The sequence below is a fragment of the Castanea sativa genome, chromosome 11 (genome assembly GCF_040712315.1).
Source record: "Castanea sativa cultivar Marrone di Chiusa Pesio chromosome 11, ASM4071231v1".
NCBI classification, from domain to species: domain Eukaryota; kingdom Viridiplantae; phylum Streptophyta; class Magnoliopsida; order Fagales; family Fagaceae; genus Castanea; species Castanea sativa.
In genome coordinates this window covers 51,967,098-51,990,154 of record NC_134023.1, presented here as the reverse complement: position 1 = coordinate 51,990,154, position 23,057 = coordinate 51,967,098, and the positions used below count along the sequence as shown (strand labels likewise).

General features: G+C 34.7%; 1 protein-coding gene across 1 annotated transcript; it reads right to left on the bottom strand.

Moving 5' to 3' along the window:
• Positions 1-1,727: 1,727 nt before the first annotated feature.
• On the bottom strand, positions 1,728-4,249 carry LOC142617999 (mavicyanin-like). Its single transcript, XM_075790977.1, has 2 exons — positions 3,892-4,249; positions 1,728-2,235 (listed from the first exon to the last, which is right to left on the bottom strand). Exons 1-2 carry the CDS (start codon positions 4,043-4,045, stop codon positions 1,877-1,879), a joined length of 513 nt encoding a protein of 170 aa, XP_075647092.1. The 5' UTR covers positions 4,046-4,249; the 3' UTR covers positions 1,728-1,876.
• Positions 4,250-23,057: the final 18,808 nt, after the last annotated feature.

The window sequence follows — 23,057 nt, the reverse complement described above, 5'->3', positions numbered from 1 at the left end:
TTATTTTTTACTCTCAAATACTTTTTTATTCATAATATAAAAACAACGACATAACGAATTTTAAAGAATTTAATCCTTTGATTAATGTGTATAAATTTAACTATTTTATTCTATGGAGTTGTCAGTAATTGATGCTTGCAGGGGAGGAGACCATGATAATTTTTGTTAATCTTTGTGTTTGTAATTGGGTTGGGTTTGACATAGCCCATAGCCTATGGCCCATGGATTGTCCATATGGATTATCCGATAAGATTAGTAGTGGAGTACTTTCAAGTTTCAACTAAGTGGTTAAGTATTTTTAGGGACCACTCATCTGATAGTGGGTTTATCCCAACTTATATTTAAAAACTCCTATGACAATTAAATAAGGAGATACAAAACATACATACAATTTTGTGAGTACTCTCTCAAATAAACTATTTATTTCTAAAAACATCATTTAAAGCGTCCTAGTACAGAGGGACTCTAGTAGCCTCTCCGGTGACTTGAAGGTAGTCCAAAGGGTGAAGAGATCGTGAGGACGAATTTGTAATGCAAGCAAAGAACAAGATCCGACTAGTTTATACATGATTCGTTCTACCAAGGTATGTGCACATACAACCCTTTTAATTTTTTCAACACTTTGCAATATTCAAGTAAATTACTATAATTAATGTGCCAGCTTTCATTCATAATCTTTAGTGTTTCTTCCCCCATATGTAACATTTGAAAAAGAATTCAATATATATATATATATATATATATATATATATATATATATATTCTCTGGTTAACGAGGTGTCCCGAGCATGAAATCTGCTTTATTACTTAGTTGTTGTTGTCGCCTTATATATTATTATTAAGACTTTGCGGTCGATGGCTAAATAATTAAATATTATATATATGATGTAGAAGTTTCTCAAACAGGTAGGCTCTTGGATCATTCTAATGATTTAAAATAAGATGCGTGTTTGAATTATCAAAGAAAATGTAATTAAACAAGACAATATAATATTACATTACACTACCGGAGCTACAGGTAGGCTAACAGCCTAGCTAACACATGCATGCACCAGATGATTAGAAAAAGAGGATAACCAATAAATTCAAAGTCATAAAGAATATTAGAAACATTACAATGTCACGTAATTAAGGAATAATTTTTCATTCATAAGAGACATATATATTGTGACGGAAAGTCTACATCTTCTGTTCAATAATAAATTACACAATTCAACAAACCCACCAGCAACATTAAACATCAATATCACTGCCTACCTCTTACCTAACCCATTTCAATATATATGAAAACATGACAATAATACAGACACAAGATCTACGTGCATGGTCGTTAACACATTTATTATGTTTCGGGTGTATACATTCAGCTCTCTCATAATACATAAGACCTTACGTATGCACGAAATATGATATCATTTTGCCACTAACAATTTATTTTTATGAAAAAACGCTAACACAAGTAAATTTGTAATAGATAATAATAACTTTTTTTTTTGAGAGAAAGACAATAAGCTTTATTTAAGAAATAACAGGTACAACATGGAGAAGAACTTGTTGTAAAAAACAAGAACTATCTTCAATCCAAGCTAGATAATAATCAATGCTAGAAACAAATTTTGCTGACTAGTGTGCAAGAGATAATAATTTGTACACAAAAGAATACACTATATATTTAGACTCGCAAGTAAAATCAAAGTCAAAAAGCATATTAAAAAGAAGAAGAAAAAAATCACAAATTCTCGTAAGGGTCAATTATTCATTGATAACATGATATCGACAGCTACATCTCACATTCAATAATGATACACGCAATATAATAATTCAACAAACCAACAGAAACAATAATTTACGCCAATTGCTTAGCACTGCCTCTTGCCTAGCCCATGTATGCAAACATGGTCACAAACACAAGCAAAATCCCAAACATCAAATTGTTCATGTTACAAGAAATACTAGCCACTCCATTCTTTGCTGGTGGTGGTGGAGGTGAGGTGACGGTCGGGGTGGTGGGTGAGCCGCTTGGGGTGGTGCCAGCTGCTACAACAGTGATCGATAGTTTCATGCCCTGAGTACAGTGACCAGGAGTGGGGCATATGAAGTACATTGGGCCAGCAGTGGTTAAAGGGATTGTTGTGCTTCCACCATTGTAATTTTTGATGGCATTGCTAGAGGTGCAACTGTTGTAGTCAGCTTGATTTACTTCATCCACTTGGTGGGTAGTGTCATAGGTGAACACTGTTTTTTGAATGTTATTAAAACTATAGTTAGTATGTTTTGTCAAACAAACAATGTATGTATTTTTAATCTACTAATGAGGTTTAGTTTTTGTAAGCTAGCTAATGAAACCCATGTGTTCAATCAATGGTTGGTCGGTACAAAGAGAAATTTAGAATGATGATGATAGAAAAAACTAAACTAAAGCACTAGAAAACTAATAAAATGTAGTATATGGTAACTCCATGTATGACAATATCATATAATTAGAATAAAAAAAAAGTGGAGTAGTTGGAAAAGCTAAACTACTTCTTGTAATGGTGACTAGCTCCTTGTTTTGTCATTGACCCCTATGATTAAGGACCATTTTCAAAGGTCTTGGAAGCAATTAATTAACAACTAGCCAAATACTCCTTCAAGAGAGTCAAGATGCCAAATCTTATACGCTAACTGGAGGTAGGGTAGGGGAGAGAAATGCCTTGATTCAAGGCTAGAAGTTTAAAATCTATTCTTAGGGTCTGTTTGGATACCGCTTATTTTGCTGAAACTGAAAATTTATTGCTGAAAGTACTGTAAATAAAGGTAAAAGTTAGATGAAATAGTATAGTGGGGCCTATGAATAATACCAAAAAGTGTAGTGAGGCCTATGAATAGTAGTAAAAATAAGCTGAATAGTGAAATAATTTATAATTTTCATTACTTCCCAAATGCACACCTAAAGTCCCAAAAGCGGTTGGTTATAATAATTGATAAATTATCACTTTCTTGCAAAAGTTTAAATTGTAAGAAAATATGAATTTAATTACTTAACAGGTTAACAATCCAAAAGACTTCAATAGTTAAAAAATGTGAATTTAATCACTTAATCATCCTTCTAATATGAAAAATTAATGAGTTAAACATCAATTTGATATGAAATCAACCATAACTTTTGGTGTAATCGCCCAGTTGGTGTACTAGTCTAGTTAGAAATAAGAGACAATCAGAGAAACTAGGAGTTCAAAAAAATTTAGGTGTTGGAAATAATGCAAAGTTGAGGCCATGGATTCTTCTATTGTTTGAAAAGTTTTGAAGGAAAGAAAAATATTTAATTGACACAAAACTTGGACTCCTATTGTATATGGTAGACATGGGAATTACAAGTTGCCAAGGTTGTCAGATAAGGAAGACAAATAGTAATATAATATAATATAGCATACTTAATTCTATTTACTCTAATGCCCTAATACCAATATTGAATATACTACATAATCAATGTTAACGATTTGACCTTTTCCATGCCAAACTGCTTTAATCAATCTATGTGTATTGTGTAGGTGTAAATTATTTCTGTAGTGTGTGCTTCAAAATTCTAATTTGGTGAGACACAGCCAAACAAGAGCAGGAACATTAACCTATACAGAAGACTTCAGCTAGTTCTATATTCAACTTTCATTATATGGCCAAAATTCTTCATATATTACCAAGTTTTGCTTGTGCAATAATTATCTTTATATGTATGACCTACATGTTATTAACAGAGGAATGATACATATATCTAATACATAAGATACATTCTTCTAGCTTGAGACTACCGTTTTGCAATTTGTTATTTTAGATGTTTTGAAAAGGAAAAAAACAAATTTATATGACCTGAAATCTGAATTTTGAGTGTGATCCAAAGAGTAAACAACTTACAAAGGGTGTCACCAACTGCAAATGTCTGACTATTAGCCCAGGTGGTGTAGTCACCTGTTTGAATCCAACCCTGGCTACCACCAACAACGTGTTGTGCTCCATAGACCACTGGTGTGGCCAGAGCTAGAATTAGAAGAGCAATTCTCATGGCCATGTTTAATCAAAAGCCTTGTAGCTAGGTGTTTAGAAATCAAGGGAGTTAGTGAAAGTGGTAGAGAACTTTGAAGCATGTTCTCTGTTATATAGGCACCGAAAGGGTATGAGAGATTAGGAATATTACAAATTATTTAGTTCTTTTTTTGGGGGTTGAAAGTTATTGTTAAAGAAAGGAAAGTCAATCCTGAACACCCTTATGTGTTACCAACTATTGTCTGAAACTGAAAAGCATGATAATGTAGTTGTTAACATGTTATTTAATTCCGTAGTGGTTCTTGGTTCTTCTCTCTTGTCTGTCCAGCTACCTAATGCATTGAGACTTTTGATTCTCTATATCAGTCATAGCAGCCTAAAAAGCTTTATGGGAATAGGGATTATCTACTATGGCCTAAGGTTGTGGCGTCTTGGCTTCATTGATGAAAGTATAACTAATGGCTCAGCAGAAATTCATGTAGTAAAAGTAAAAAATATTGGTCGGACATACCAACCTATGTTTTTAATAATTTGATAGGGTGGGGAATTTGAATTTTGATTCTTATATTTCTCAATTGAAAATACTATAAAGTATCCATTAGGCTAGAAAATTTGATCCCACATATAAAAGAATTTTAAGATTCTTTTTTAAGAATATTTTCGAATATTACTTTTAACTTCTTTTCAATGAATTGGATCAAAAGTCAAATTAGTTCAACAGAAGGATGTTGTGAAAGTTATTTTGTTTGTTTGGGAACAACTTATTTATCTGAAACTGTAAATTTTTTGCTGAAAGTACTGGAGATAAAGCTAAAAGGTAGCTGAAATAGTATAATGAGACTCATGAATAGTACTAAAAAGTATAATAAAGCTCATGAAATAGTATAATGAGGCTCATGAATAGTAAAAAAAACTGGCTTTTTAAGTAATCCCAAACACACGTTACATGTTAGACATTCCTAGCTATTTCCTAATGGCAAAAATTTAAGTCGTAATTCTATCCTAGTGGTTGGAAGATGCTCTTGTAACATGCTCATGATGCATTTATTCTATATTAAAACTAATATACTGATAACAAAGCTTACAAAAGTTTCAGCAATTATAAGAAATATTAACATGCATGAAATCACTTTTATTATCTTACTTTGAAAGTATATATTATCATATTATGCAGTTTATAATAACCGGTAAAAGATATATGATATACTTTAGCTTTTTAAAAAAAAATTATTTTTAAAAGATATGATATACTTTAGTTAGTAGAGCATAATATAGATTAATTACTTAGTGTGCATTTGACTCTAAATTAAAAAGCCAGCTTATTTTACTATTTAGCTTATTTTTGCTACTATTCATGGATCCCACTGCACTTTTTGGTACTATTCATGAGTCATACTGTACTATTTCAGTTAAGTTTTATCTTTATCTACAGTACTTTCAGCAAAAAATTTTTAATTTTAGTAAAATAAGTGGATCTCAAACAGACCCTTAGTGTGCGTTTAGGACAAGCTAAAAATTTCAGCTTATTTTTGCTACTATTCAAGGGTTTCATTGCATTTTTTGGTATTATTTATGAGTCTCACCATATTATTTAGCTAATTTTTTACCTTTATCTATAGTATTTTTAGCAAAAAGTTTTGCTATTATTCAAGGGTTTCACTGCACTTTTTGGTACTATTCATGGGTCTCACCGTACTATTTAGCTAATTTTTTACCTTTATTTATAGTATTTTCAGTAAAAAGTTTTCGATTTTAGCTAAATAAGGGTCTGTTTGGGAACTACTTATTTTACTGAAACTGAAAACTTTTTCCTAAAAATACTGTAAATAAAGGTAAAAATTAGCTAAAATAATACAGTGGAACCCATGAATAGTACCAAAAAGTACAGTGAGGCTCATGAATAATAGCAAAAATAAGCTAAATAGTAAAATAAATTGATTTTTTAATTTGGAACCAAACGTACGCTAAGCTTTTCCCAAACGGACACTTAGAAGGGAAGGAACAAAAAGTTTTTTAAATTCCCATTTGTACATATGCTAGTATAATCGTTTGAAATAAATAATGATAAACAAAGATAATATCTTTATGCTATGTACATTTGTTCTCCTAGTCAATAAGTACCTTTAGAGCACTAAAATTGGTGGTGCTAAGTAGCTATATTACTAATTTTAGCACCATTAAATACCAAAATGTGGCTATATTGGTGGAGCCAAAGTCATATTTTTTGGCTATGCACTATAGCTCATATGTAAAAAAAAATATTATTAAATTGTTGTGTTCACGCTACTTTTTAATAATAAAAATATCTCATTTGGTTATATTAACACTGCTTTTTAATGAATTTCTTATATTATTTTAATCAAATAGCTAAAAATATAGATCCATTAATGTTGGGTATATTGTAAAATAAGAATGTAAAATAAATATAGTTTTTTTGTAGAGCCATTTTGCTAATTGTAAGGTCTACATCAAAATTTCTTCATAAACCAAAAATGATTTAAATAACCTTGACATGACATAGAACAAACTCAAGATTTGGTATGACCGTCACACAAATAGTTTAACTCTTTTCCATTGAGGATTCAACCGAAGGGGGTCCATTAAGAAATCAAATAAAAGGATATCAACAATAATGTTAGAGACACAATAAATATTATAATTTCTCTTACAGCTTATCTAAAATATAAGATATGACCACAAGCCATGCCAACAAAGTTGATCAAGCCAAAGGCAAGCTGAGGTGTAGAAAACATAGAATTATATTCATATCCATATGTCATGATTTCAACGCCATGTTTATTTTTAGACGTTTCTATATGATTTCCACCTAATATATGTATAGATTAGGAGCCTCTTTTTGAAAGGGTTAGGTAATAGGATCTTACTATATATATTCTTCATCTTCAAAGTTTGAAAATTGTATTAGATAGGAACATGGAAATAGGTGCGATATAAATATATTTATTTTGCCATCTCTTGAAGCAGAATCTCTACTACTGACTTTTCCTTAGAACATTTTGCTTTCATGATTTTTTTTTGTTACAAAAAATAGTAAAGGAAACGAAGTTTGAAAGTGTCACAATTAAATGTTTCCAACTCCCTAGACTAATGAAGGCTAATAGTGTTATTATATACAAAGAGTTTTACTACTACACGCAAATGAGGAGAAATATGCAAAAGCAAATAATTAATGAGAAAAGTATCCCAATTATTTGACCATAATTTTGTCATTTCACATTTGCATTCTCAGAATCCACCTTCCCAGGATTGACTCAAATGACAAAACTAATTTGGTGCCCCAATAAATGTGTTGAATTCACTGTGAAATCAGCATATCTCACTGAAAGGGAGAGAGATTTATGAACACGGATTAGTAAGACTGAATGGAATCACCTTAGGAAACTAAAAATCTAGAAGAGGTTGAAACTCTTTCTTTGGAGAATTGCAGAAAACTTAATGCCAACCAAATCCACCCATATAAATCCAAAACTCAACCAGAATATGATATGTTACCTAGATTAGATGTATGATAGAGGTAGTAAAAATAGAGCACTTTATGGCAAAAAAAAAAAAGAAAAAAAAAAAGAGCACTTATTTTTCATATGCCCCATTTTCATTCATAGTTTAGAGGAGTACAGTATGTCCAATAATCCTCTTAAAAGTAAAATTGAGCGAGGTTGAACCTTATGGTGTGAGTATAAACTGTTCATTTACTTCACATATACCATGAGGCTAACGGATGTGCGGATGCACTAGCTAAAAGGGATCGTCAACAACACAGTATTTTGGAAGTTTATGATACATGCCCATTTTTTGTATATCCAACTTTTGTATGGTATATGAAACACCTCGGGACTAGTAGAATATGACCTTTGGAGGCTTTTGAACTTGCTGTTGTATAAGCTTTTTAATATATAAATAATACTCCCTTCTTTTATCAAAAAATAAATTGAGCATGGCTTTGTGGTCACATAAATAAGTCTTTTTTTTTCTCTCATGATTTTATTTTCTATTGTTAAACGTGCTCTTATATTTGCTTAAATTTTGGATTATTTGTGGTTTTCAAGATTTTTTTTTTAATTAGTTCCATTGTAATTGTTCTATTCATTAAAGTAGACAATTCGGTCAATTAGTTTTGCAAACATCCCTTCCCAACCAATTCATGATATTGGGTTTGAACTTATCTTCTACCCCAGTAAATTCTTAGGCATTAGTAAGTAAGATGAACTTAAATTTGCTGTGATTCGTTAAGGTGCAATAGGAATAAGCTGGGGAAGAAGACCAACCAGGTTCTTTAGCACATTTTCACCAACAAGACTTGCTGCACCCAGGGGCGGTGGAGCTTTGTATTAGCTTGGGGGCCCCTCAAATAATATATATATTTTAAATTATACCATAAATATATAAATATTAAAATTTGAAAGGTTAGGAGTTGGTCCCCTCCCCAAAATGTCCAATAATTCTCTTTAAAGTAAAATTGGGTGACTGGCTTAGTGGTCACATGCCTTACATAGACAAGTTTCTCTTTCTTTTTTTCTTTATATATAAAGTTGGGTTCAAGTTACACATAGTGTAACTCTAAGCAATATTACACCACCCAATAACTTGTTATTGAATTAATATATTAAAAATCCAACCGTTGAATTACATGTTCTATATGTTCTTAACATGCATGCCAATTTTCATATCAATCGGATGCTATTTACCATTTGATCTATAACCTCATCTTTTATGTATTATTTTAAACTACAAAAATTTGAATTTTAACAAAAGTTCAAATTACATCTGGTGTAACTTCACAAAAATTACACATTTTGTGAACTATTGATTACTATTAGATCTAAGGGTAAAAAAAAAAAACTCATATATAATAGTGTCATTATTACTTCCTAGAAATTAATGATTTAGGCATTAATTAACTCTTCTTATTAAAGGAAAAAAAAAAAAAGCCACGGCATTAACTTTTTCTTTTTCTTTTCCTTTCATATCATCATCTTCTAAGTTTGAATTTTGACTTTTATTTTGAAAAGACTAACGTTCCTTTGTTAGTTGAGCATAAGCCAAGAATTTTGATTTTACACTTGTTTTCAATTTTTCATCCAAACATCTAGAATGCGATGAATTGACTTCAACAATTTTGCTTATAATTATGTAGTAAAACAGTAATAGTTTTATTATATCAATGAAGCTATGATATCCCGAATTGTATATATTTGTGTATATCACTGGTGGCTCCACCTCTAAGCGAGGGTGGTCATAGGACCACCCTAACTTGCAAAAAAAAATGTACATATATATATTTGCCATAGAAAAAATTATATACTAAACTAACCTATGGTGACCATTTTGATAAAAATGTTTAACACTTTGACTTGAAAATCACAAGAATTAGTTCAACAAAAATGAGAGTAATGATACATCTACAACAATTTCACAACAAGTCCTATGTAGTAAGGAAATACTGATTTTAATTTGGGCCAACATTGACATCACTTTTAAACCTACCACTAACAACTTGTCGAATAAAATTTATTGTGAAAATGTTATAGACATAGCATTATTCCAAAAATAATTTTGTCCTCCAAACATAATCCTTAACCCCTTAACCCCCCCCCCCCCCCCCCAAAAAAGCTTAATAACAGCAATAAAAATTAGTCAAAAAATAATTGAAATAAAAACAAGACCAAACCAAACAACAAGTGAATAAATTATTCAACAAAAAATCATGTTCTAAAATAAAAATCCTTAATCATTCAATTTTGTAACTCATTCAGCCCATTACATTAAAATAATCTTGATTTTTATTTTTCCTTAAAAAAAGTATCAAGAAAAATATTGTAATTGTGAATTCTCTTTAATGACCACTCTAAATTTTTTTTTTTTAAAACCGCCATTGGTGTATATATGTATGTGCGCGTGCATACAAAGTTTGTCCTGACTAATGTTTCAATACCATAATTTACCTGGCCCTCAAACAAAAATTCTTGGCTCCGCATCCTGACTTCACCTCAAGGCATGGCCAGACAAATTTAAATATTTATCTACCTCTTGGCAACTCCCTCCTCAACCTCAAGGCCGGATAAAGGTCAATGATGATGCTTTAGAGATCATAAGGTATTCCTATTTGGAATGCTATGCCATATTGGACCGGATCCCATTTAAAAGGCTCGGTGAATTGGGCTGAGGCCCATGCAACTCTTTCGGCGGCCCAAGGAAGTTTCAAAACTCCAACACAAATATGTTATCTTGGAGGCTAAACTCAGAGACCGTCACCGATGGAATAAAACAGGTCCCAAGTTTCTCTAATTGGGAGATTACAGAAGTAGTTGCAAGAGTTTAGATCATTTTTGGATTCATCTTACTTGATGTGCATGGCTAGCTAATTTTGTTCGCAGTCTTAAATTTTCTAGTCCGTAATTTAGCAACTTAATTGGGCTGCTTATTGCACCTCCTAAGGGTCTGTCCCCATCTATCGACACCCTACCCTCCCTTATTGGTTTTTTTTTTTTGGGTCAAAGTAGATGCTTATTTCAATGGTTCGTAGATGCTTTAATATTTATGAAAATGATAGTACCACAATCGTTTGCATAATTTTTGCCATAACTTATTATGTGGCGAATTGTGAGTGGTGAACATTTTTTCTCAATCACTCATAACTCACCATGTGACGATATGGCGAGTTATGACAAAAATTGTGTTAAATGTTTATTTTTTATCTAGAATAGAAGATGCAATACAGTCTTTAGCCCCAGGTTAGTAAAAAAATCTATTAGATATTATATAGCCAAATCATATAACTAGACAATCCAATGTATGTTTGCGACTTTACTCAACCATCCAAACGCAAGTCATTGTTTGGGACCAATCTTTAATTCAGTATTAGAAAGTCTATCTCAACTTATTAAATGGTGTTTAGAAACAAGTTTGAAACAGTAGTTAACATGTACGGATCATTTGGAAAGAGATGAATATTGCTGTATGCCACTCACTAATTATAAGCATTTTTTTTATTGTTCAAAAATCACGAAATTAAGCTCAGCAAAAGTTACAGAACACTATATAAAAAAAAAAAACACCATTACGTTTGTGAAGTGCATGATGATAGGATCAAATCCTATCTTTCAAACAAAAGACGAACAAAACAGCAAGAGCTGTGCTTCTCCTCCTAGTTTAGTCCATGAATGAAAGCATAGTCGCTAACACAAGCAAAAACCCGAGCTTCAAATCAGCAGTGGCGATTAAGCTGCGTGCAGTACCACTACTAGTACTGTTGGACTGATCAACCTTGACTGCTAGCTTCATGCCTTGAGCACAGAGACCGGGTGTTGGGCATATGAAGTACAGCTCACCGGGATTGGATAGCGTGATCACTGTGTTGCCGCCGGTATAGGCTTTGAGGGGATGGGTGGAATTGCAAGTGTTGTATTCGGTTTCATTTACTTGATCCACGCTGTACTTTGTATCGTAGTTGAGCACTGGTTTTGAAGATTACATTAGCAAAGAATAATGTTTAAAACTTTAGGCTGACTCTCAGAAAAAAAAAAGGGGAAACATGCTTCTTAGAAGTAACATAGAAGATCAATATAATTGGCAGAATTTTCAGTTGAATTAGAGTAAAAACGTTGGCAAGAAATGGTTAGGCATGCATGTTTGATTTTGTTTTCAGGAAATAGTTTTTAAAAATTGTTTTCGTATAACATAAAGAAAACTCACGAATAAGATGGTTTCAATAATTTTCCTCTATATATATATATATATATATATTAAAAAAAAAAGGAAATAGTTTTGGGAGGTACCAAGAGGTGTTCTAAATAAATGGGACGGAATTGAAATCTAATATTTGGGGGGCAGAATATGATCTCAAAAGTCTGTTAGAATATTATCTTCTCAAAGTAATATTTATACTTGAAAAACACATTAATATTACATATTCTCTAGACTAATATTTAAGAAGTTATTAACATATATGTAAAACATATAATCAATAATGATGATTAATCGTTGTTGAGGTTCAAAATGTTATAAATATTAATATCCAAAGCAGATGGGGCCTCAAAGCCAAGGATGGCCTAATCTGTGAGCCAAGGTTTGACCCATTAAGAATGGGCAAGAGTGAGCCCAAGCCCATAATAGGATAATCCTTAGGCCTTAGAGAGGAAAGAAGAAAATAAAGGAAGTTTGGCCCAGCCCTATGTAAAAGGGGATCCCTGGGAGAGCTTAGGGAGAAGAAAGGGACTAGACCAAGATATCTTGAAACTACCAAAGCCAAGGGGGATCCTTGAGAAAAGCTGAAGGAGGCCAACCAGGATGTGGACGGCACAAGGAGGCATGCCCTTGGGCACAGAGAACAAATGGGTCATGTCCCATCAGCCACCCACAGCCTAGAAGAAGGCTTTGTTGCATGGTGGCTTGGGGCCAATACCTGGTAGGAAGAGCCAGGACCTCAGACCGAGTAGGAAAGGATAAACCATGAAGGAAGGTGGCTGAGAGCTTTTCAACATGTCAAGAAGGAATCTACCTATTTGAAAGAAAGGGACAAAGGGTGAGGCAGCCAAAAAGGCTCTGAAAAGTCTTTTTAGAAGCTTTGAGAGAAGGATTGGAAGCCTTGACTTAGGAAAGACATTTGAACTTGCCCTATCAGGATCTCCCAAAAGAGAAAGGCCAGCTAGGAACTTTTGTGAGATAAATCTCAAAAGAAGATTATAATGAAGAAATAAGGAAAGAACTAGCCACCAATGTTGCTGACATAACATTAGTTTTGGTACCCAAGGTAGCAAAAGGAGGGAATCAATAGCATGCCAAAAAGGAGAATTAAGGCATAAAAGGAGGATTAAGGCATCAACAAAGGGCATTCAACAATTATTAATCAGAGCATATTAAGAGCATCAGAGAGAGTCACTAAGCTTAAGAAAAACAGATAAAAAAGAAAGGCATTGTGAAGGATTCTACAGCAAGTGTTTGAGGATACACTTGGATTCAAGGGGATTCAAACCTCATAAGTATTGGAAGCCTAGAAAGAGCTGTCAAAGTCTGTGACTTTTGAACTTATTTGAACCTCGTGGCATATCCTAGTGAGAAATCGGGTCCAATGTACTTAAAAACTTAATATAATGAACTATTGCTCTATTTTCTAAGGATCCCTGACATTCTTGCTCACATTTTTCTTGATAATTCCTTTATTGTTCCTCAACCACTTATTTTACAATATATATGTGCGCATGTATAAATGTATATGTATTGTAGGACCCATGTTTTGTGCACAAATTAGTTCATAATCAGCTCAACACAGCTGTGGTGAACCAAGCTCACCAACCATCAAACATTATTTCTTTGGAGGCTTAAGATCCTTATCGTCATTTGGGTTTGGGTATTGTCCAAAACAAGAACCCACAATCGTATAGTCATATTGTCACGGATGAAAAAAAAAACACTCAAAAAATCCTTTAGTTGGACTCAATAAATATAAAAGTATCCAAATATATTCCAATTCCACATTTTTAATTTTGGATCTCAAATAAGCAAACAATCAGAGTATAATGTCAAAGATAGTTATAAATCTTCACACCACCCCCCCTCTCTCTCTCTCTCTGAGCAGAAGTTTGCACCCAATAATTCACTTGCCACAAAATTAAAAAATTAGATAGGACATGTGATGCAAAATTGAACTTTAATTAAAATCCAATTGGATTTAAACTCTTTGATTTTTGCACCTAATAATTCATTTGACACAAAAATTTAAAAATTAGATGGGATATGTGACGCAAAATTGGACTTTAATTTAGAATCTAATTGACTTTCTCTAAGTTTTGAATTTAATATATATATAAATTGGAGCAAAGGATTATGTATGTTATCAACAATACTATGTATAAAAACATGAAACTTTCAAAAGAAAACTAAGCTACAGCTATAGCCAAACCAACCCAATCTAACAACGGGCAAGGTAGAAAGACTTAAGCAATAAGCAACCTCCACAAAACATGTCTTTCTATTATTTTACTTGATTAGGATTGTGACCTAATACTGCATGCAAAGATAGGTCAGCAAGATCCCACGCTTTTTTTTTTTTTTTTTTCATCTTCATGACTTATTGAAACGTTTTTCAGTTGTGTTCTACATGCAGTTTAGTTGGCTTGTTAAACGCATGCAATTTATTTATTAATGCGTATGGACATCATTTTTTCTCCAAAGGAAGTTTGGATTGCAATATAACAATTATATATTAAGCTGTGACCTGTCCAAGTGGTCAAGCACCGGATCAAATGTCTCTCATTATATGTGGCTTTTAAAAAACAATGTGGTCAATGCTTACTAACTTTTGTGGAATCTCACTTAATCAAAAACTAATATAAAACTAAAAGAAGTTTTCTATCAGATTTGTACTTCTTTTTATAGACATAATCTTTCGGATGTGTGTGTGATTAACCATCCTCGATGCTCTACTAGCCTAATTGTCTTGCGTTAGTATCAATTTTATACTTATTTTTCCCCGCATTATGATTATAATGACATAATTAAGCATCCTTCATGCACTACTAGTCTAACTAATTAGCCTAATGAGGCTTAACCTATGTCATTATAACCATACTGTGGGGAAAAATTAGTATAAAATTGATACTAGTACAAGACACAAGGTTTCTAAACGACTGTGATCGGCTCTCCTTAATCCCTAGCTCCATCATGGTTAAGTAGTGATCAATTTCATCTAGGCATGACACCCTAAGGCCTCTAATCATGCCAACCTTTAAACATCTAATTGGTTCTACTTCCATTCCCAGATTGTGTACAAAAAATATATTAATCATTCCAATATATGTTTAACTATGAAATTTTTCTCAGCTCATGCTAAGAACATATGCTGATTTGCTAGCAATGACTAATTACTTCCATTCCCCGATCGTGTACAAAAAATATATTAATTATTCCAATATATGTTTAACAATGAAATTTTTCTCAGCTCTTGCTAAGAACATATGCTGATTTGCTAGCCATCCGATTAGTCATTGCTAGCAAATCAGCATTAGGTTAAATTGCATCTAGCCATTTATTTGGACCTATTTCATTTGTATCTAACCAATCAATTGTGAACTATAATGCATAGCCAAGTCTGAGTAGCACTAGTGAGTGTTTCTTAAAAAACAAGGTATTCAATGTTGTTGAGTTGTCTCACATCGGTAAGGTGTGATATTGAGAAGGAGTTTATCACTTGCTCCACAACACTAACTGTCGCATGCAGTTTTGGTGTTGGCGTGTGAGTGTATTCTCTTATTTCATCTCCCTTCCCCTATATATGTGTGTGTGCGAGTGTGTGTTTCTCAAAAAAAAAAAAAAAAAAAATGTCTGAGTAGCACTATAGTGATCAACAGGGTGTACAAGGTTGCTCTCATTCAATGTTGGTACAAAGGTAACTTAATTTTTAATTATTCTTATACAAAAGTCTTCTTCTTCTTCTTCTTCTTCTTCTTCTTTTTATTTTTTTTATTTTTTTTATTTTTTATTTTTAAAGATTGCATTAAAAGTAACTCCGCCCCTGCCCAAGAGCCTCTTAAGTCTTATCTTTGATTAGAAAATAGATTGAAATGACTTTGTAACAAATCCACGATGAATCACTACTCTTGTGCTTCTTAGAGACTTTGTTTTTCAAGTTCTTCATGTTATTCAAAAAATTATGGAAGGAATTTATTCAAGGCTGCATAGCTTTAATAAAAAAAAAACTATGACAATAGACTTCTTAAATTTCTTGGATGCTTTTACGCTTCATATTCAACTAATCTTAGATGGAATTTAAACTTTGTTCTCGAATAAAAACGTATGGCATTATTAGATTAGACAAAATATTTTAATTTTAGGTAACATATGAAAATATTTAATTGATTATCTAATTAGTCACATTAAATTTAATTATGAACATATGTGAGCCTCAATTTTTTCTTTGAGTATTCTTTACCGCACTTATATATTCAATGACACTTTGACAAATTCTCATTAGTATTTGAATAATAACCATGAAACTCATCGTTACATAAGACATGGGCACTTCCCAAGTTGCTATTTTGAACGTATTAGAGCATCCACATCAGTCCAGTTAAAATCATCTAAACTACCAATTTTACACATTTTGAGCAAAAAATCCCCTACATCAGTGGAGCTAAAACTGGGTAAAATCATGTAAAACCATCTCGAGCTATAGTACCATGTATATTTACATGGTTACTGTAGCTCGTTTATACAATATTTTATCATTTCTCCTTCGCTCCTTTTTTTTTCTCTCTCTGATCCATGCTCAACAGACTCCATTCTCTCATATTTTTCTCAACACAGAATATACAGAGATATACTTTGCTCAAAAAAAAAAAAAAACACAGACATACACAAACAAACACAGATCGGTGCTTGACTGGTCAGAGCTCGTGGGTCTTGCTGGGGATTGGAGCTCGCGGACGCGGATCGGAGCTCGCGGATGCTGGATCAGAGCTCGCGGATCGCCGATCGGAGCTCGCGGATCGCCGATCGGAGCTCGCGGATCGCCGATCGGAGCTCGCAGATCGCGATCGGAGCTCGCGGATCGCCGATCGGAGCTCGCGAATCGCGATCGGAGCTCGCGGATCGCGATCGGACTCACGGATCACCGATCGGAGCTCGCAGATCGTGATCGGACTCGCGGATGGTGATCTAAGCTCTTGATCGGAGAGGGAGTTGATCGAGAGGGAGGGTTTGAGTTGATCGAGAGGGAGAGGGAGAGTTGATTGAGAGGCAGAGGGTGTTGATCAAGAGGGAGAGGGAGAGGGAGAGTTGATCGAGTGGCAGAGGGAGGGGGAGAGTCTGAGAGATGGGTATAGAGAGAGAGAGAGAGAGAGCAAAAGTCAGAAATGAATTGGGAGAGAGAGAGCGCGGTAATTTAAGAGGTAGTTGGGAAAATAATAAAATATTAAAGAAAATTGATTATTTAATTAAAAAAGGTGGTAGGATAGATGAACTGATGTGGGTGTTTTGTAAAATTAGATGTGTAAAATAGAAAAAGTGGGTTTTTAGTGTAAAAGTGGATGTGTAAAATAAAGGAGCTGATGTGGATGCTCTTACATGGATTTGACGGTGTGACGTGATGATTTGTGGTTAGTTGAAAATTTCCTTTCTTTACACCTCTTTTTTAAAATCTTACTTTCTTCTCGATTTATTACGCTTTGGTTGTAGGGTTTTTGTTATTCTTAAAAGTGGTTTTACTTTAGTTGGATTCAAAGAATACGTGTGGCTATATATGGATGGGTAAGAAAAACTTTATAAGCCCAAGGTCCAACAAAGCCTATTGTATTTTTTTGCCAAGTCCTAGTAAGTTGCACTAGAGATTTTAATTACTTCATTATAGCTAACTTGAGTTAGGTTTATATATGGTTATTCACTTATTCTTCTTTTAAATATTGTACAATGTGTCCTAAACCTAATTGCTTTACATAAGGCATGAGATCTAATATTGCATCAGATCTAGTAAGTTGTATTAGGGTTTTTAATTACTTTAGTATACCTAAGTTGAGTTGGTTTAAGGTTGTTCTTCTTATAAATTATAGTATTGTATAGTTGTTTTACACACAATAATTCAGTATTTAGTTGCTAAGTCCTGCTGTATTAATATATATCAAGCTAGCTAGATAACTTGAGTAAAGTAAAATGATGACATTCCTTTTCTTTCATTTTTCTTGTTTTGGTAAAGCTGTAGATGATAGCTTCTATCCTATATTCTTAGCTAAGCTATCAATGCATATCCATATTAGCTATCTTTTTCTTTTGTCCAACTACTTTCGGAAGTAATGTTCTTCTCAAGAGACCTGTCTTGAGGAATTGTTGTTGCTGTTTTGATAAGAAATTGAGAAACCATTAACTGGTTTTATTTTATAATTTCAATTCTCACTTTCTCCTTGTTCTTCGGCTCCATTAATGAACCTTGGTTTAATACTATAGTATACCACCTAAGTACCTAGTGTCATGAAGACTCATTTCTTTGTTTGCGGCCAGCATTGGAATTGCTGGACAAAGATAAGAACTAGAACGATGTGACAAACAGGGACGGACCTAGGTGGGGCCCAAGGGGGCCCGGGCCCCGGGTCCAAAACTTTTTTTTTTTTTTTTATAGTTATTATATATATTTTATTTTTTAGTTGGACATTTTTCTCCTCAATAAGTTTAGCTAACTTCATCCAAATAGCAACTATCTAATCCAAAAATTTAACAAAAACATTCACAATGGTGATTGTATTTTTAGCTAAAAAAAAACTATTTTACCACCAAAGAACCAAAAAATCAATTGTTATTGGAGAAGTTAAAGCTAAATTTTTTGCAACTACAGTAAATTGGAATAAATACCAGTTGACTGTAGCAAATTGTTAAAAATAAAATACAATATTTTATTAAGATTATATATCTTCCTTCAATTAAAAAACTCAAATTCTCTCTCTTCCTTTATTATTTTAATGAGTTGTGTATATTATTTTAAGTGAAGTGATAAAAAAAAAAAAAAAGAACATTTGACATCAGGTGTATTGCAAAGTGAGGTGGTAAAATATATAAAATAGCTTTTTGATATGCTAAAAGCTAAAATTTTTAGCACCACCACTGTGATTGCTCTAACTTCAACAAAAAAAAAATCCTAGCCAGCCTAGTAGGGCTGTCCACGGGTTGGGTTTGTGCCCAACCTGCAACCGACCTGCCGGATATGGGGTAGGCAGGTGCCCAACCCGCAACCGACCCGTATTAGGGTCGGGTTTTACGAGTCGGTTTCCCGTCGGGTGAGAATCGATTTCGTGTGAGGCCGAAACCTGCCGGAGAGGACCAAAAAAAGGAGAAAATCGACAAGATCTCTCCCGATCCGTCCAAGATTCGGTGCGATCTAGCTGGATTTGGTAGAGATTTCGCCAAATCTGATACTTTTTCCCCTAAATCGTGCCGAGAATCGCCGAATCTGGTGTTTTGGTCGCCAAAATCTGCCAAATCATGCTGGAAAACTTGTCGAAAAGTTTGAAATTGTAGTGGGTCATTCTCTCTTAGGGCGGGTTGGGTTGAACGGGTTTTGAAGGAAGGGAACCGAAACTGAACCGCCGGTGTCGGGTTTTGGAGCTTGAGACCCATGTTCGACCACCGGAGCAGTCGGATTTGGTTGTAGCGAGTTGGGTATGGGTGGGTCAGTGGGTGAGATGGATAGCCCTACAGCCTAGTATTAAAAAAACATTATTTTGTTGGCAAATGATTGCATCTTACTATATTTAGAAAAAACGAATTTGAGTATTTATAATTTTTTAATACTATATGGATGTCTATTTGGAGTTTTTTTTTTCTTTACACTCTGGCCTTAATGTATTTAGAAACAACGAATTTGTATATTTATAATTTTTTAGTACTATATGGATGTCTATTTGGAGGTTTTTTTTTTTCTTTATACTCCGACCCCCGCTAGCTTAAAATCCTGAGTCTATCTCTAACGACAAACATTACCTTTTTAAAGGTACATATATATATATATATATATATATATATATATATATATATATATATATGCTCCATGTTTCAAGCAACGAGGCTAGTGCTTTCCATGAAAATGAGCAATAGTGGCTAGAAATGTACAAAAAAGTTAATTATAAGAAACACAATCCTCTTGGATTCAACTCAATTTTGGCTAGACCACCGCACACCCTTGGTGCGGGGGTCACTCCATAAGTATAAATGTTTGTGGGGTGTGGGGGGCAAGGGCAAGGGTTCAACTCTGCAGGAAGGAGCTTCATACACATATAAACTTAGGAAGAACAGTGCTAAAACCAGAAAAAACTCACACAATTTTTGCCACAACTCACCATGTGTATGGCGAATTGTAAGTGGTGGATTCACAACTCGTCACGTCATGAGTTGTGGCAAAAGTTGCATAAGTTTTTGTAACCATAGCATTTTTTTCTTAGGAAATAAATATACACTTGGTGTGCGTCTAGAGAATTACCGATTCATTAACAGCTAAGATTGTGATAGGTTGATAGTGTTTATAATAAATTTCAACATTAGTTAATCACCAAATGACACGTCACGCATAAAAGTTGTAAAGTCGAGTGCATAGACTAAAAAGCCATATTGACGTATTTATAATACTAATTGGTAATCCATGCATATATACAATTCATGGAAAGTTTAACACAATATGATTTTTTTTCTCTTATTTTTTTGTTTAATATGAAATTTGATATTGATGATGCGAAGAAAATCAATAGGCTGGATGCTTCGGATTTGAAAGGACTACTTGCTGTCTTGATGGTCTGAAAAAGAAAGAACAATGATCAAAGGTGACTGGGGTTGCCGGCCAAGAACCCTCCGATGGTAAAGTTAGTTTTCTCTCTATAATTTTGGAGTTCTAACTTTTTAGGAAAATGTAAAAACGTACATTTGTCTGGTCTGAATGAGCGTTTATGTAGTGTCCTAGAAACAGTTATTAAACTTGTAACCTCCCTTGGATTTGAGGAGGTGTGAGGGTTCAGGGATAACTTCCACAACTGTTTAGGAGTTACATTTTTCTCACATAACGGCCACTGGAAGTTATGCGTGTGATAAGAAGTTGTAGTACACACTCAGGAATTTTCCTAAGTGTCAAGGGCTTGTCTAGGGGTCCTCTTGTCGAGCGTACCTCGCTTCCAAGGAAGGTCGTTCCTTTATGGATGACCTTCTTCAGGACGAGGTTGATGGCTCCCTTGGACGGAACGATGCGATTTTGTCAAACTTGACCATGCGAAGCTCGTCCAAGCATCCTCCTGCATGGACGAGCTATTTATGGACGAGGTTCTTACAACCTTTGCTTTCTTGGTCTTGTCTTGAATGACCTCCATGGACGATATTGGAGTTATATTTTATCATACCCCATTAGTTGTCCCCTTGTCTATGGGTCGTCTAGGAAGTACATCAACTGACGTCATCTTTTGGACGTGTGTCTTTATGTTAGCTGTTATATGTGCCACGTGTCGCAATTTCATTGGCAATTTGTCACGTTGATTTAATTTTTCGAGGGAAATGCCAGGTGGCGTGTCCTAGTTAGTCACGTAATTCGAGACACCATTTTTCAACACCTATAAATAGTGGAATTCCTCTCGTACCCTCTACATTTTCTCAAATTTTCTTCTTTGACATCCCTCGTCTTAGCGCCTCATCTAGAAGTTTCCTACGTCCATAGTCTCCCTTCGTCTAGACCCAGGTATTTTCTCCATCCTCGTCCTCAGGTTCTAAGCTTTCTTAAAGAATGTCTAAGGTAGTCCTTTCTTTGTCTAGCAATAGTGTTGACAAAGCCATAGACGAGTATCATGACCCTAGTAGTTTTAGTGGGTCTAGTGATAGTAGTAGTAGTGATTGCAATAGCAGTAGTGAGGGAAACACTATAGGCAAGTATACGTCTGGTGTCCCTTGGGTTCCTTTAGAGGTACTTCAGGAAAGCCTTAGGACGAGGGCTGAGTCAGGGTTTAGGGCTGGTACAAGTGCTCCCTCGTCTTCCGCTCAAGACGAGGAAGAGGTAGTTTATAGTTGTGCTGTTGGGATTGCCTCTAAGACAGATGAGAGAAAAATTAGGCATCCTTAAGACGTGGTACCAAATTCCTAAAGACTTGAATCCCAGGGTACCTATGCGTGGTGAGTGGTGTTGTAAACCCCGTTTTGGCGTTGGCATTTATGAGGCTTACCTCTTGGGGGGTTTGAGGTTGCCCTTTAATGCCTTTGCCAGGGAGTTGCTTTCTAGGTTAGGTTTAGGTATATGTCAGTTTAACCCCAATGAATGGAGGCTAATTGTCGCTATGCAAGTTTTATGAAGGGAGGTGTTTGAGGGGGATCGTCCTCTTACTATGGACTAGTTCCTCTTCTGCTATAAGTCCTCCGAGATTAACAAATCCCTTGGCTTTTATCAGTTCACAGCCAGGGGGAGAGATTATAGGATAATAAAGTCCTTAGTCACCTCAGATAGGAAAAGGAAGACGGAGTTCTTCTTCGTTTCTGGCTTTTGGGCTGGACGCCCTATTGAGGTTGACAGGGATCCATTCCCTCCCTACACAAGAGAGTTAGGGAACCTTCTTCCTGAAGGTATGTCTATGGTTGTCACTTTACTTTTTGTTATTCACTTTTGATTGTAGTTGTCTAATCACCCTTTTTTTTTTTAGGTGCTAGACAGCCTCATTTGAGCGGGTTTTATATTGAACGAGTTCAGAAGACACGTTTATATACTGACAGGACTTTCCATTCCTTGGTGAGCCTTCAACGTCTTGCCACTTGGGGGTTAGGTCCAGAGCCGTCCGCTGAAGCTATTGCCCACGAACTCACTGTTCGTAGACGTAAGTTCTTTTCTATCCTTTTCTTTTTTCCTTTTCCCTTTTTTTTTGGGTGACTGACGTCTCTCTTTTCAGGAATGGCGACGATGAAGGAGAACAAGGGCAAGGAAATGGTAGACGAGGCAGCTGGGCAGGGGGTGGAATCCCAGCCTCATCTATCCACTGGTGATGAAAGGAAGAACTTGTCACTTGGAGTTAATTTGGGGAATCTTCCAAGTAGGCGCAAAGAGAAAAAAGCTAAGCATAGGTCGTCCAAGCCTCAGGACACCCAAACTCAGGACCGCTAACCCAATCCTTTCCTCCTCCCCCAAGGGCACTTCGTCCAGATTTTGGATGTTGATTCAGAGCCCAAGGATCCTTCGTCTATGAAAATCTCGTCCAAGATCACTGAGCTTGCCTCGTCTCAACCTTCCCAACGGGTGCCTCAAAATCTTCTTGGAAATGCGGACCTTGCTTGGGAAAGGTTTGAGAAAGTCGTGATGGACGAGGACGTGACGACATGCAATGACATGTCTTTAAAGGATTTTGAGCGCTTTGATGTTCATGACCTTTTTAAGGTATGCTTTCTTCATATACATATGCCATGTCTTGTCAGTTATACTCATGTGTGTATATATATATTGTAATATTTTAATTTACGCAGGCAATGTCTAAATTTATCGCCGCGTCCAGGCAGGCAACTCAATTAGACAGGACAAGGATTCTATT

Excerpts from the sequence above, each read along its gene's own strand:
- LOC142617999 (XM_075790977.1), bottom strand. The coding sequence starts at position 4,045 with ATGGCCATGAGAATTGCTCTTCTAATTCTAGCTCTGGCCACACCAGTG. Across the intron at positions 2,236-3,891 it reads TGCAGTTGGTGACACCCTTT|TGTTCACCTATGACACTACC; the intron begins GTAAGTTGTTTA and ends TTCAAAAAACAG.